This window comes from Panicum virgatum, chromosome 4N (genome assembly GCF_016808335.1).
Source record: "Panicum virgatum strain AP13 chromosome 4N, P.virgatum_v5, whole genome shotgun sequence".
Taxonomy (NCBI): domain Eukaryota; kingdom Viridiplantae; phylum Streptophyta; class Magnoliopsida; order Poales; family Poaceae; genus Panicum; species Panicum virgatum.
Window position 1 is genome coordinate 6780733 of NC_053148.1, and position 16634 is coordinate 6797366.

A 16634-nucleotide genomic window follows, 5' to 3' on the forward strand; every position below is an offset into this window, starting at 1 on the left:
TCGAACAGGCCCAAATGTGGGCCGTGGGCTGGATGTGTGGGCTTACATTGAGGAGGTTGCGGCTAAGTTTCTGGGCCTGGATAACACTACCAACTGGCTCATTTCCAACTAGGCACTAGCCCAACCTCTGTACACCACGGTGCCGCACCTGAAGATTTGGGATAATCTCAAAAAAAAAAAAAAAACTGAAGATTTGGGAAACAAAAATCAGATTATCCAATGGCGACTGGAAAATTCCCATTCCCATGGATCAGCCAGGGACGCAGCGAACCGACTGGCACCACCACCTCCACCTCACCACCTGCTTCCTTTCCGTCGTCTGTCGTCCACGACCGTGAGCGTGCGCCACACCGTACGCTGCCGCAAGGCGGATAAAGATTTTCTGGCAATTGCGTGGTCCAGCTTCCAGCGCTCTCGCCACTCCGCGTTGAAAAAGACCAACACCCGTCCGGCCGGCGTGCAAACATTTCACGTGTCCACGAGGCTATCACCACTTCACTGGCCGGAGATGATTATTTCCACCGCCCCCCCCCCTGCTTATCCTGTATTCATTGGAGATAGGCAATACAAATTAATCCACCTTCTGTTGGGACCTTGTGTTTGGACATTACAATTAAAGCATGTGTAATCACACTTTCAAACTGTAGACAAATTGATTTAAATTTTGTTAATGACCTGATAAGATTTGGGTTCGTACCTTAATATTTCACTAAATTAAAATTATGTCAGATGACTTAATATAATATCCAACTCCTTTATATAAATTATTGCGGCAAGATCTTCATGTGAGTTCCGTGATAAAAGCCTGATCCTATAATTAAACATAACGCTTATACTTTAAGATTTTAGAGAAAAATAACTAAAATTTATTAGAGGCGAGTCTATTATGATAGCAAGCTACTTCATGCAAATTAACATGGTAGATCCACCTACCTCAAAGCCGGATCTCATAACCACCAATTTATGTAATTTTTTTTAAAAAAATCCGGCGGACATAATTTTGCTGAACCATAATCACTGTGTTCGCTTAGCTGTAGCTGATGGTTGATGCTGATTTGTTATGAGAGAACAATACTGCTGACTGGCTGGTAGCTGGTGGCCGGTGCTGATTTAGTATGAGAGAACGGTACTGCCAGTGGCGGAGGCTGGAATCACCGGCAGGGGCCTACTCGCCCTTGAGTATTGCTGGCTGATAAGTTAAGCGAACACAGCGAATGAATTAGTAACAAGGGAAGGGTGTATGCACAAAAGATTGCCGCGTAGCCCGTCCCTAACCTGAATCGCCACGAGCCAATCCGCCTCCGCCAGCAGCACCAAACCGGCACCACCCCCGCAGCAGCCTTTATTCGCCAGCCACAACCACCCCCTGTCCCGGTGGCCCTTCCGCCCTTGCTCCAGCGCGTCCACTCCCCATCTCTCTCTCTCGCTCTCTGCGCTCGCCACGCGAGCCACATGGCTCCCGCTACGGCAACCGCCGCGTTCACTAGCCTCCTCCCCGCCGGCGCCTCGCGGCTCCCCTCGGCCGCCGCTGCCGCTGGAGCGGCGGCCTCCTTCGTGCGGCTCCCGCGGCACCCGACGGGCTGGGCTGGGGCCTCCGTCGCGGCGCCGAGGACGGCGCGCAGGCGGGCGCCCGGGGTCGCCTACGCGACCGCCGCCACGGATAAGAGCATCTACGACTACACCGTCAAGGTGACCCGGTTTCTTCCGTTGAGATTTTTGCTCGCCAAAGTCGCCATGGCCCCGCAATTACGGCTGCGATAGCTTAGTATGCTAGTACTAGTGGATACGTTACGTGTGACGTGCGGCTGGCCTGTAGTCGTTTAAGCGGGGGTAATGAATTGACGCGTTCAACCCGTCTGAAGTTTGGACGGTTTTTGTTTTGTTTCTCGTTGCAATATCAGTACTGTAGGTATTGAAGCAGTGTTGTTGGGGGTAGGTGTGGGAAGTTGCAACCATAGATTCCTTGTGTATTGAGTGTTTTCTGGTGCTGTTAGTTATGTTTGAAACTGACTGAATCAGCCGTCGAGTGAATGCTATTGAAGCTTTGTTTTCGAAATCAAATGGGTATGACTGCATTAGCTATGAGTATCAGGGACAGGTTTACTATGTCGGAAACTAAGCTTTAAACATGATTCTTAGGATGTAATAAATTCTTGTCGTCCTCCACTTGTTGGATCAGTTAACCAGCTATGCACATTTGAATGGAAAAAATATCAGGGTGGTTAGTTGCAGAAAAATAAAAAAATTGCACATGTTAAGCCGGGAACACGGAGGAAGCAAGTAAAATAAAAAGTGTATGATGAGAAATTTTGGGATACCATTTTTTAGTGGACAAACCTGATGTTTGTGAATTTTTATGTTTACCTGGTGCTCTCCTTCGACATATTTTAATTTGTCACCATCTTACATACGGATACATGAAGGAATAATTGTGCCTTAAGAAGATCAAATATGTGTGCATGTTTTGATATCTTGTACCTGAAAGAATTCTTCATTGATCAGGACATTGATGGAAAAGATGTTCCTCTTAAAAAATTCAAGAATAAGGTGTTGCTGATTGTTAACGTTGCTTCTCAATGGTAATTTCATTGCAAAATCATTCACCAACCACATAGTATGATAATATATTTAGTACTTTTTGGCATTTAACTTGTCATTTTTCTGTGAATCTCAGTGGGTTGACAACAGCAAACTACACTGAATTATCTCATATCTATGAGAAGTACAAGACTCAAGGTACTGTATTTTACATTACCTTGCGTATTTATTAATCAGGAAATCTAGTTTTTCCCCAATTTAAAGAGACACTGCCCACTATACATTACATTTAAGTCACTGTACCCTTTCAATAGTATTTTTATCCTAACTATATTATAGACATCACAAAATAAACACAGCAGGTTAACTCAAACATATTTTGATGTTTCTTTATTTATGCCAATTTATGTGATCTTTCGATTATTGAGACCTTTTGTTATTATGTTAGTGAACTTTTGCTTATCACATATATTCAGTACTCTTCTCCTAGTGTATCATCTCAATGCATTTGCTGATTGCCCTGATTTGTAGTGGAATAAGCATATGTCTAGGAGGTTACTGTTTCTATAGCTCTTCACGGTATTTCTTAAGTTATCATAAGTCAGCAGTTCTGTTGATGCAAATCTCGGTCAACACACGAGAGCACTCGAACGTGCGAGTCGCAAACGGACCGAAGAGCGGCAAGGCCACATGGACCGGTTAGACCGGTTGAGCAAACTGGCCAGACCGGTTTCTAGGGTTTCGCTGGAATCGATCGTCTCGAGGGATAAGTATCACACTTATGTGGTGAAGAGCAGCAAGGTTTACGAGCAAACCAGCAAAGGATAACCAACGCGTTTACGTGACGAAGAACGACTAGTTTACGAGCAAACTAGCAAAGGCCGTCGAAGCTCTTGCCTTGGAGGGACCCCGTCAGGGCGTGAACATTGCCGGACGTGCCCTAGGTCGACCAGCGAGCTTAGGACGTCATCAATGGCCGTGGAGATCACGATGGACAGCAAGAGAGATTGGAAAAGACTAGGGTTTAGAGGTAAAAAGTAGATGCATAATGTTTTGTTCGATTGGGTGTGTCTCAATCAGCCGTAGCCCTTTATATTTATAGGGTGGGAAGGTCTGTACCCGTGGGAGGTCAAAAATATGTTACAAACCGACCTAGAATCAAATTACAACTCTAATTCGGACTAATCTGCTAAAAACCGATTAGACCGGTCACCAAATCCGGTCAGACCGGACTCCTCGTGCTGCACAGCAGCCAAAACCGGTCAGACCGGTCCCCATATCTGGTCAGACCAGTTTTGCACAGATAGGCGAACTTCCTGGCGCCATAACTCCTATACCCGGACTCCGAATTAGGCGATCCATATGTCCGTTTCGATCGTCTCGACGAGGGCTTCGTCTTGGTGCGTTAAAACCCATGATTTGACCTCATCTTGATGCCTTTTTGTGCCCATCTTTGTCTCATTGATGAAATCATATCCAGAATATCCCAAAATGATCTCCATATCCTGCACAATGGTCATATATGCCAAACTTGTAAAATAATAAGAGTTAATATTGAATTGGCTATTTTGGCCTTTATCTTGCCTACTTCAGGTCATGCCAATTTTGAGTGTCAACATATGCCCCACTGTTTCTTGATAAAGTTTGCGTACCAAGAAACATCTCTTTTGGCCAAAATCATAGAAGACCGATGACTAATTCTAGTACATCATCTATGTTTTTATTCTAAAACCAATAAAACTTTATCGGCCATGTCGGGTGGTAAACCCAGCCGGGTGGCAGGAATGCACCCCCTAAGCCCTGAGGGAGAATGAACTCGGGGGTAGCTAGGATTAGTCCGATCTAGATGCAAGAACACGATGAACGCAGAAGGTTTAGAGTGGTTCGAACCGCCGGAGCGTAATACCCTACATCCATTGTGTGTTGTATTGCCTGTCCCCCCTGTGTTGTAGCGAGCGCCTCCCTTTTATATCTCAAGAGAGGCGCGTACATGGCCGTTGAGTTCCCCGACAGGTGGGCCTAACGATGTTGTATTTAATACAAATGGCCTAGCGCTATTATGGTGATATGCCTAGGGAAGATCTTATTCCGGGATTTCGCTACCTCGTCCGCATGGATGTACTGGCCGCCGCAGATTCTTCGACCGGCGTGGTCTTGCCCTGTCATGTTGGTGCGGCGCTTGCAGCTAGCCGGGTAGGCTGTGCCACGCATGTTGTTCATGCCGCGTAGCTTGCGGCGTAGGCGGCCTGATGGAAAGGGCCGTGCCGTCGTATCCATTTAATGCGACAGACTAACGTGCACCGCGCGCGCGGCGCCTGTGGCTGCACTGTGCACCTTGGCAATATGCGATCAATAGTGGAGTCTGGCAAAGGTTGCCCCGTGCTCTGCGGCGGCAGAGCACGCCTCAGCCTCCCGCATTAAATGCGGTGGGTGGGCGAGTCTTCCGCGTGCCCGCTCCCGCGTTCACGTGGCGGCTCCGGACCCTCCTGGGTGAAATGCTGGTTCCCTGCGCCGGGGGGTCCGGATGGCATGGGGGTCCGGTGACCCCCGGCTATCTGCGCCGGTGTCTCTCCGGTGGCTCGGCTGGGCGTGGTCCGGTTGCCCCATAGCACGCACAGAAGCTCATCAACCCATCTTGCACCATGCTTCTTCAAGCAGTTGTAGGTACGGGTCTTGAGTCCCCTGAGGACCTCTGCATTTACCCTCTCGACCTGTCCATTGCTGCAGGGATGTGCCACGGACGCAAAGCATAGCTGGATGCCAATGTCCTCGCAGTACTCTTGGAAGAGTCTGCTTTTGAATTGGGTCCCGTTGTCTGCGATGATGCGGTTTGGGACGCCAAATCTACACACAATGGACTTGAGGAATGCGACTGCTGATCTTTTGGTGATGTTCACCACAGGGGTTACCTCTGGTCACTTTGTGAATTTGTCAATGACGACGTAGAGGAACCGGTACCCGCCGACGGCCTGGGGGAACGGCCCCAGGATATCCACGCCCCATACGGCGAACGGCCATGAGGGCGGGATCATTTGCAGAGCCTGAGCTGGTGTGTGTATTTGCTTTGCAAGGAACTGGCATGCTTTGCAGGACCTTACCAGCTCAGCTGCATCCTGGAGTGTTGTCGGCTAGTAGAAGCCATGCCGAAAGGCCTTACCAACAAGCGTGCGAGATGAGGAATGACTTCCACACTCGCCTCCATGGATCTCCGCGAGTAACTCGCGACCCTCTTCCTGGGAAATACACCGCATGAGGATACCATTGGCGCCACGGCGGTAGAGATCCCCTACTACCACCGCGTAGCATTTAGCCAATCGTACTATGCGCTCAGCGGCTACATCATCTTCAGGAAGGATGTTGTCTTTCAAGTAGTCCCGGATCTCGGAGATCCATGCATCGGGACTTCCCTGAGTAATTGGGGGTGGCCCTATGAGGTCTCCGGGATCCTCGGTAGCGCACACGACCCCTGGCGGGCTCCACGGATGGATTGCCGCTGGGATCGCTAGCTTCGAGGTGCTAGATCGATCCCCTTCACCCAGTTCGGCAGGCTGGGTGGTAGGTTTCAGCAGCCGTCTTTCGAAGACACCCTCGGGCACGGGTGCCCAGGTAGATGCTCTCGTGGAGAGGTCATCTGCTGCTGAGTTGAATTCATGGGGAACATGTTGCAGTTCCAAGGCGTCGAAGTCCTTCTCGAGCTTCCTCGCATGTATGAGGTATGCTGCGAGTTGGGGATTGTTTCAACTGCACTCCCCTCGGACCAGCTTAATGATCAGCTGGGAATCTTCCTTCACCAGGAGCTGTCGGACCCCCATAGACAGAGCTTCTGTCAGGCCAAAGATCAAAGCCTCGTACTCTGCCATGTTGTTGGTGGCCTTGAACTCAAGGTGCACCATGTACTTCAGTTGATCTCCGTTTGGGTCGATGATGACCGCACCAGCTCCGGCCCACTGCTTGCGGACGGACCCGTCGAAGAAGAGTGTCCAGTGGGCTTGGCGAAGACTGGTGTCTTGACTCCCTGCTCCGGGGGTCCGGCGTTAAGGTCCGGACCCCCAGAATTGCTTGGGGAAGGAGTCCATTCTACTATGAAATCAGTCAGGATTTGGCTTTTGACTGCGTGGCGGGGCTAGTCCAGCTGGAACTCAGCCAACTCTACTGCCCACTTGGCGATGTTGCCCGTGGCATTGGAGTTGTGTAGGATCGCTCTCAGTGGATAAGAGGTCACTACGACTACTCTGTGCGCCTGAAAATAATGGTGCAGTTTCCTGGACGCAATAAGTATGGCATAGATAAGCTTATGCGTCTCAAGATACCTGGCTTTTGCCTCGTGGAGGACTTCGCTGACATAGTAGACTGACTTCTGGATGGTCCGGACCCTGGCCACCAGGTCCGGCTCGCCCTTGTCCACTACGCCAGGTCCTTGGGCCCCCAGCGGTTCTGGGTTCCCTCTGGGCTGAGGCTCCTCCGGACCCCATGTCCGGGGTTCGGACCTTCAGACAGAGGTTTGGCTGCCGGACCCCCATGTCCGTGGTCCGGCCCATCATCCTTGGCCGGGGGGACCCCGGTGTCCCCCTGGCGGGCTTGCTCAGTCCTCTCGGCCACCAGCACCATGCTGACCGCCTCTGCAGACGCAGCAAGACAAAAAACATCTCACTGGCTCTGGAGCCACCAATACTGGCAGTGAGGTGAGGTGCTGCTTCAGTTCCTGAAAGGTTTTTTCAGCCTCTTCAGTCCAAGAGAATGGACCGGACCTCAACAGCTTGAAGAAGGGGAGAGCCCTCTCTGCCAGCCTTGAAATGAAGCGGCTAAGAGCAGCCAAGGACCCGGTGAGCTTCTGTACGTCCTTGATGCGGCTAGGAGGCCTCATCGCCTCGATCGCCTTGATCTTGGCTGGGTTTGCCTCGATGCCTCGATGTGAGACCAGGAAATCCAGCGGCTTCCCTGCCGAGACGCCGAAAATACACTTCTCGGGATTCAGCTTCGTGCGCGTGGTGCGCAGTCGGTCGAAGACGAGGGACAGGTCCTCGACTAGTGTTAACACTACCTTAGTTTTGACTACGATGTCATCGACATATACCTCAACTATATCTCTAATTAAATTACAGAAAGTTTTGTTCATAGCTCGCACAAACGTGGGTAAGGCATTCCGCAGTTCATATGGCAAGACAATATAACAGTAAAGTCCATCCACTGTTACAAAAGCAGTATTTTTTCTATCCTCCCTAGACATCTGTATCTGGTGGAAACCAGAGTAAGCATCTAAAAAAGACAAGGTCACACCCGGAGGTGGAGTCCATAATCTGATCGATACGTGGAAGAGGATAGGGGTCTCTGGGACATGCCTTGTTGAGACTGGTGTAGTCGATGCACATCCAAAGCTTCCCGTTGGCCTTTGGGACGACGACCGGATTGGCCAACCACTCGGGGTGGTGGACCTCCTCGATGAAGCCGGCGTGTAGCAGCTTGCAGACTTCTTCACGGATGAAGTTCTGCCGCTCCACGGACTGCTTTCGAGGTTTCTGTACCGGTTTGGCGTCGGGGTAGATCCTCAGATGGTGCTCGATCACTTTCCTGGGGATCCCGGGCATCTGTGACGGTTCCCAGGCGAACACGTCCACATTTGCCCGGAGGAAAGTGATAAGCGCGTCTTTCTATTTCTCCTCCAGGTTTCCCGCGATGCGGGTGGTCCTGGAGGAGTCCGCTCCGACCTGCACGGTCTTCACGGGTACATTATCCGGATCAGACGGCTGAACCTTAGGTGCCCTTGCGGGTGCCCTGGCTCGCGAGGTGGAGGGCGTATCCTCCTCGGAGCGTGCAGCCTCCGCCGCCAGAGCATGCAGTTTCTCAACTGCAGCGACGGCAGCGGTGCGGTCACCCCGCACGGTGAGGACACCGGCAGGGGAAGACATCTTCAAGACCAAGTACTCGTAGTGGGCAATGGCCATAAAGCGGTAGAGCGCCGGCCTGCCAATGGTGGCATTGAACGGGAGGTTTACCTCCGCAACGTCGAACTGGACGTTCTGCGTGCGGAAGTTCTCCTCAGTCCCGAACGTGACCGGTAGAGTGATGCTCCCCAGAGGGAATACCGGGTGTGGGCCCACTCCTGAGAATGGGCGAGAGGAAGCCAGCTTGGACTCCGGGATCTACAGCTGCTTGAACGCCGCATAGCTGATGACGTTGAGGCCAGCCCCGCCGTCGATCAGCACGTGATAGAGCCTGATGTTGGCTATGACAGGGGCGGTTACTAGAGGTAGTATACCAGCCCCGGCCATGTTCTCCAGGCAGTCAGATGGCCCGAAGGAGATGGTGGTGTTCCTCCACCTGTGGTGAGGCGCCGCCCTTGGGACCCCCGGCTTCACCGAGAGGACCTCTCGGCGAAGGGTCTTGACATCTCTCCGGGAGACGAGTTCCGAGCTTCTGTCGCACATAACGTACAGCTTCTTGCGGCGCTCGTCCTCGCCAGAGTCGGTGTCGCCATGGCTGTAGACGCCTTTTAGTTCTCGAGCAGAGGATTGGTACCCTAGCCCCTTTTCCCCGGCAGTGGCCTCACTGTCGGAGGCTTTCTCCTTGCCAGGCCGCTGGCGAGGAGTGGGTGAGCCGTCCTTGAAGGCCTGGTCTCGCCGCCCACTGACCCGCTTCGCGAGTTTCTGGATCTCACGCCAGTCAGCGGCGCTGTGGCGAGCAGTGGGATGAACTGGGCATGAACCACCATTGCCACCCTGCGGGCGCGGGCGCTTGCCGTTCGCATTCTAGCCCCCAGCTGCCGCTGCTGCAGCTGGTGCTGCTGCCACAGCAACTGGGGCTCCAGTCTGGGGCCCCCCGCGACCGCGGTTCTTGTTCTTCTTTTTCTTGCCACCGCCCTGGACGGTAGCTCTGGAGCCACCAGCCTCGGCGACTCCGTCTTGGGGGCTGAGTGCCATGCGCGGCCCTCAGCGGCCCTGGCGCACTTGTCGGCCACGGAGAATGTGACACCCCGGCCCAAGGCTTAATAGGATTAATAGGATACTCATACCAACAAATTGCAACTTCTTTTCCGGAAGCCGGTCTCCAAAAAACTCTGAGGTTAAGCGTGCTTGGCCCGGAGAAATTTGGGGATGGGTGACCGACCGGGAAGTTCTTCCCGGGTGCGCACGAGTGAGGACAAAGTGTGCAGAAAAGACTGGTATTGGTCTGTGAGGACAGTCTATGTCCTAGAAAGCAGCCAGATGTAAGCGGGCCCGGCCTCGGGGAGGCGGGACGTTACAGAATGGTATCAGAGCCGATTCTCGCGGTTTCACGGGCACGTACGGGCGTAAGTGCGGAGGCATGAGCACGGGCGCGTGGGGGCGCAGATGCCACCGGCATGGGCACGGGCGCGTGGCGGGTCAGTGCGCGGGCATCTGGGATGCGCCGTTGGCACTGGACGCACGGACGTGGCACAGGGACCATTGGCACTGGACGCACGGACGTGACACATGGGCTGCTGGCACTTGACGTACGGGACGTGGCCAAAAGAGGACGTTCCTGGCTTGGGATTGACCGACGAGGACGTCGGTCTCTTAAGGGGGTGAGAATGTGACACCCCGGCCCAAGGCTTAATAGGATCAATAGGATACTCATACCAACAAGTTGCAACTTCTTTTCCGGAAGCCGGTCTCAAAAGAACTCTGAGGTTAAGCGTGCTTGGCCCGGAGAAATTTGGGGATGGGTGACCGACCAGGAAGTTCTTCCCGGGTGCGCACGAGTGAGGACAAAGTGTGCAGAAAAGACTGGTGTTGGTCTGTGAGGATAGTTTATATCCTAGAAAGCAGCCAGATGGAAGCGGGCCCGGCCTCGGGGAGGCGGGACGTTACAGAGAAAAGCGTGGTGACGCTTTCCACCTCGTGCGTCGCCAGTTTCTCGAGCATCTTCTCATCACGTACTCCCTAACGGAAAGCAGTAATGATAGATGCCTCCACACCATGCTGCTGATAAGCACTGGCAAAGTTCGCCGAAAATTTGGCGCAGAGACCCTCCCAGGACTGAATCGTCCCAAGAGTGAGGTTCATGAGCCAAGTCCGGGCTGGCCCAGTCAAGACTACATGAAAGTAGCTCGCCATAACAGCGTCGTTGCCACCAGCTGCTGTGATGGCGGTGGCATACACCTGCAGAAATTCCGACGAGTGGTACCGTCGTACTTCTCCGGCAGTTGTGGACGAAACTTGGACGGCCAGGCCACCGCGCGGAGATGATCCGCGAGCACGGCACAGCCCACCCTAGCAACCGGGGCAGCTGCCGGTGCCCGGGCGTTTCCCGGGAGCTTGGATGCCGCTGCATCCAAGTTGGCGTTGAGATTGTGGCCCTCGATGTTCAGGCGACGTTCCCGCGCCCTTTCCACGGAGATGCGGGCGTCCTCACCCGCGCGCCTGTGGTTGAGTTCCGCCCGCAGGTCTTCTGTTCGCGCACTCCTCACCGTGGGGGAGCACACGGATGCCGACGCGCCGCCCTGGCGCCGGTGGAAGGGTACCACCGCATTACCAGGCGGTGGTCGTTGCCCAGTCCTTGAGGAACTGGGAGAGGCCTGAGCCAGATGGAGGAGCCGGTCAACGTCGTCCCGCCACTGCCTCAGGGCGTCTGGCGAGGCTGAAGCAGCCGGAGGGTTGCGAAGCAACTCCCTAGCTGCCGCCAGTGCCCCGCTGCTCGCAGCTTGAGGGGGCCTTTGACGGGCGCCCTGATTCTCGCTGGCGTGCAATGTGCGCCGCTGCCATCAGTGGCTGCTCCACGGGCACGGTTGCCCCTGGCGCAGGAAGGCGAGAGGCACGTGGCGCGGATGACGCCACACCCTCTACTATCTCCACGTCGTCGTCGTGGTGGGAGTGCTCAACCAAACGAACCATGGAGACGAGCAAGAGATGAACTAAAACTAGATAACCCCACTCCTACCTGGCGCGCCAAATGTCGGGTGGTAAACCCAGCCGGGTGGCAGAATGCACCCGCCTAAGCCCTGAGGGAGAATTAACTCGGGGGTAGCTAGGATTAGTCCGATCTAGATGCAAGAACACGATGAACGCAGAAGGTTTAGAGTGGTTCGGGCCGCCGGAGCATAATACCCTACATCCACTGTGTGTTATATTGCCTGTCCCCCCTGTGTTGTAGCGAGCGCCTCCCTTTTATATCTCAAGGGAGGCGTGTATATGGCCGTTGAGTTCCCCGATAGGTGGGCCCAACGATGTTGTATTTAATACTGGCCTAGCGCTATAATGGTGCTACGCCTGGGGAAGATCTTATTCCGGGATTTCGCTGCCTCGTCCGCATGGATGTACTAACCGGCGCAGATCCTCCGACCGGCGTGGTCTTGCCCTGTCATGTTGGTGCGGCGCTTGCAGCTAGCCGGGTAGGCTGCGCCACGCATGCTGTTCATGCCGCGTAGCTTGCGGCGTTGTCGGCATGATGGAAAGGGCCGTGCTGTCGTATCCATTTAATGTGGCAGACTAACGTGCACCGCGCGCGCGGCGCCTGCGGCTGCACTGTGCACCTTGGTAATGTGCGATCAATAGTGGAGTCTGGCAAACGCTGCCCCGTGCTCTGCGGCGGCGGAGCATGCCTCAGCCTCCCGTATTAAATGCGGTGGGTGGGCGAGTCTTCTCCAAACTTTTATATAGCTAGAACTCTGTAGATAATCAATAAAAGATTTTCTCCAAACACTAACCCCGGCTGCATTATGATTTTGGGCCACCATAGCCGACTTAGTGTTTTCCACAGGAAAAATTGGTTAAACCGGTTCCACAAGCGGTCAGACCGGTCATGGAATCTGGTCAGACCTGTCTCAAAAACCGGTTGGACCGGTTTGTCCAGAGAGTGCACTTTGGTATCAACAAACATCGGCCTTTTGATATGAAATTGATCTTTTCTAATCATATAGCCAGATGTTTGATGTGTCAAAATATTTGCTCCGTTATCAACATGTCTAGGTATATGGTAAATGACAAATTAATCAAAGCAAGATATCACATCAGACATTCTCATGATAATCCTTTTGTGATCCAAATAAGCATCAGTTCAGCTTAAATACTTGCTGCACCTATCAATATTGAATCACCAAACGCTTTTGCCTATTTCGCACCTATGGATCACAAGATTTCTACCTCGAATACAAAACTTCATATTCGGCGTAAATATTGGTGTAAAATGTTTAAACCGGCTATACGTCTCAAAATAGCATCATTTGATGAAACAAAACAGCACCAGTGCCTTGAGAACTCTTTCAAGCCGATCCAAAAAAATTACCAAATCCATAGGGAAAAAATGCTCATTTTACTAATACCTTGCCCCCCGTGCATTAAAATAATTAAGTGATATCTTATCGGGAAGCTTAAAGCTTTAGGACGATGATCAAAGACATTCATCGGCCGTATGTGTTGCCAAGGATGATACAAATTATCGTCCACAGTAAATTCATCCATAAGAATATGTATAGCGGAAATAGTGTAGAGAGACATATAAAATCCAGAATAAAAACCATCTCCAGGAACTAAATATTTCGGCTTTTGAAATTAATCAATAGGCATAACAATTTGGTGATAACCCTCCTTGATATAAAGACCCACATGGCGTCCAAGGATCAAAATAAGAGCATGAGGGATAACCAAACATATTCATGGATGAATTCCAATACACAGGCGTATATGGCATTTGTGAATCCAATGGATGATGTACTGACCACTAATTTTGATGATTTGGTGCAAACCTTATATTTGAAGATCGTCTCTTGGACCTTCTATTCTTCTTTAATTGCATGGCACCTTCTGTGCAATCATCATCTTCGCCTTGAGTTTGAATGCTTCCTTTAGGAACCCACGCCATGCCTTTTTCTTTCAGCTCCTGGGCACTAAGTCTCTGGAGCTTCTTCTTTTGCCAACCTGATGAGCCGAGTAAATACCTCGGCTGTGCTTGAGCTTTGGACAGCGGCACCTTCTTCTTGATTTTCGGCTCATTTAACCTCTTTTGCCCAGATTTGGTATTTGGAATATCAACAGCTGAATTTTCCTTTTCATTGCCATTAATAGCCGAAGTCTTTAACACATTAATCAGTTTTTCAGCAATTGTATTCAGATCTGAACTTGTAGCTTTGCAACCATCTGAAGGTCCCCCTTTACGTGCATCTACCCGACAAAATGGTAACTATCAATGCAACCCTCGAGCCCGAGGAAGAAAAAGAGCTTCTCGAGTTCCTCCGCAAGAATCAAGATGTTTTTACATGGTCCGCCAGTGACCTACGGGGTGTTAGCAGAGATATCATTGAGCATCGCTTGGATATCAACCCCAACATCAAGTCGAAGAAGCAGAAACTTCGCAAAATGACAGATGAGAAAGTTGCGGCAGTCAAAGCCGAAGTCCAGAGACTGTTAGATGCAAATGTTATTCGAGAAGTCAAGTACCCAACATGGCTGGCAAACACTGTGCCGGTCAAAAAGAATAATGGCAAGTGGCACATGTGCATCGATTTCACTGACCTCAATAAAGCCTGCCCGAAGAATGACTTCCCGCTGCCAAGAATTGACAGTCGTTGATGATGCGGCAAACAGTCAACTGAGGTCTCTGCTGGATTGCTTCTCCGGATACTCAGATATGGATGAGAAAAGAAGATGAAGAGAAAACAAGTTTCATAACACCCTTCGGCACCTACTGCTTCGTGAGGATGCCCGAAGGATTGAAGAATGCATGGCAGTCTTTTTCAAGAATGTCTTCAGTGGTTTTAGAGCACCAAATCAGAAGAAATGTCTTGGCTTATGTTGATGATATTGTTGTGACCAGCTCAATAAGGAGCAACCATGTGGCAGATTTGGCTGAAACTTTCGCTAGCCTAAGAAAAACATGGTTATCCTTAAACCCCAACAAGTGCATCTTTGGAGTTCACAAAGGAAAGGTGGTAGGATGCCTCGTATCAACAAAAGGCATCGAAGCAAATCCTGACAAAGTGAAGGCGCTCTGGAACATGGAGGAGCCCAGGTCCATCAGGGACGTTCAGAAACTCACAGGGAGGATAGCAGCACTAAACAGATTCATCCCTCGCTCCGCTGACCGAAGCCTACCATTCTTCAAGTTCCTTCGCAAAGCGAACAAATTCGAGTGGGGCCTCGAGCAAAGCGAAGCCCTTTAGGCACTCAAAAATCATCTCCAGAACATGGTCAAAATGACCTCGTCTGATCCAAAGGATGTATTGCTCCTGTACATCACAACATCCTACTCTGCTGTCAGTGCAGCGCTTGTGCTCGAGAGAAAAGTTGAGGGAAAGAAGAAACAACTACCTGTCTCTACTTCGTATCCGAAGCTCTTGCAGCCTCGAAGCTTCTGTACTAAGAGCTTGAGAAGATTGCATATGCAGTAGTGTTGACGCTCCTTAGAGCCCCAATTTACGTACCGCAAGCGCACAGATCATGTAGCTTTTCCCTTAAAGTATTCCCCCAAGGTTTATCAATCCACGGAACAAACATTCTACTATGCTTAACTAAGCACTAATGACGTTGGTAAAAGATCTATATTGAGTGATTGAGTGTGAAATAGATCTAATCTAACCAATCTAATCTAATCTAGACTAGTGAGCAATGATAGGTGTGTGCACAAGATATGAATAGCATTTGTCCATAGGCTCTAGGATCACTAGAGATGTAATCGCCGAGCAACAAAGAACAGATCTAATCTACCAAAGGTGTGTTCCAAGATCAAAACCTTTCCCTCCCGCATACTGTCACTACACGAGGATAATCGGTAACGAACAATATGAACACGATAGTTGATGTAATCTAAGTAAACCATGCAAGAGCAAAGCAAACCCAAAGACAAGTCGCGATCTATTAAGCATGAAAGCATCATCAACAAGAATCATGATAGATCAATCTCATAAAGGATTCGGCAATTACAACTCAAGAAGTCCTTACAACCCCATGAACAAACGAGGACTTTACCCCATGAAGCTAGTCGAAGCGTAGTCGATCATGGTGACGAAATCTCCGGCAAGGGATGGATCCCTTGCTGTCCTCCAACTTGCAGCGGCGCCGAGGGACGATGAGGCCTCCGGTGTCACCTTTCTCTTGTGTCTAACTCGAATGGATCTCTGGAAATCGTCTCTGGATGCTCTCCCCCTTCTTGACGGCGGCTTCGGGGCATATATATAGGCGGCTCTGGTCGATGGTTTTGGTAAAACACCGGCTAGGTTTGACGAGTACTTCGCGCTGAAGAAAGTTGAAGCCGATTGGGCCCTGGAATGGGCTAGGCCGGCCGGCTTAAGGGCTCCAGGCTGGCCGGCCTGGGCTCCTTCTGGCCCCTTTCGGCTCCATCTTTCGCGTGCGGGCTCTTCTCCTTATTCTTCATCTTAGCCCAGTTGTGACCCTGCGTCAAAACATCTCCAAAAATGTCCAATTTCCTGTCAAAATGCAACATACTCCAAAATCCACGAAAAAAATCGAAAACGATCAAGTTCGGGTGCCAAGTGGCGGGTTAGTACAGAAATCTTCCCGAAGAACTTACCAAAACCACTCCTAATTATATAATAAAATGGGTACTTAAAGAGCGCCAACATTCCCCCCATGCTTAGCTTTTGCTCGTCCTCGAGCAAATCAAATCATCAAGTCCTTCCATGGGTTGCTCGAGTGTTCTCAAACTGCAAAACTTACTTATGCAAACAAGTCTAACAATATTTCTTCAAACAAAGGTCAGAGGAGCAGCGAATGTAATTATATCATGGGCGTTTAAAAACTCATCCAATATTACTCCACGACTCTTACCTTTAGCCGGCAACTTGATATTGACAACACTTGCTTTTCTTGCCATCCTCGGATGTTTGTTTTAGTTTTTAGAAGCAAAATACCCTGCAACAAAGTTTAGACCAAAAATTCTTGCACAAGTCCTTTCATGTCTCTCGATATAAGTGGCTATCCTATTATTATTTGCAAACTCTAATCTCCCAAAAGTCTCTCAAGTATAAAGTGGGGCTATAAGTGAGGCTAGCAAAGTATATACATATATTGTCAAATTAAGAAAACCTTCTAATGATTGCTTATCTTCCGAGCCAATGATCATTAGAGTTTCTCCATAATGTAAGGGGTTCAAGGGTAAGAAGATTTAGAATTGTGGACATGTGC

General features: G+C 50.7%; 1 protein-coding gene across 2 annotated transcripts in view; it reads left to right on the forward strand.

Annotated features, from left to right (window-relative positions):
• Positions 1-1307: 1307 nt before the first annotated feature.
• Positions 1308-16634, forward strand: part of LOC120669813 (phospholipid hydroperoxide glutathione peroxidase 1, chloroplastic-like) — a 51814-nt gene continuing 36487 nt past the window's right edge. Inside the window, exons 1-3 of one of the 2 annotated variants that reach the window (XM_039949649.1) lie at positions 1308-1689; positions 2503-2579; positions 2675-2736. In XM_039949649.1, coding sequence (XP_039805583.1) covers positions 1453-1689; positions 2503-2579; positions 2675-2736 — 376 coding nt within the window. In that variant the 5' untranslated portion in view covers positions 1308-1452. The remainder of the gene's footprint in view (positions 1690-2502; positions 2580-2674; positions 2737-16634) is intronic. The other variant, XM_039949650.1, reaches the window with a different exon arrangement.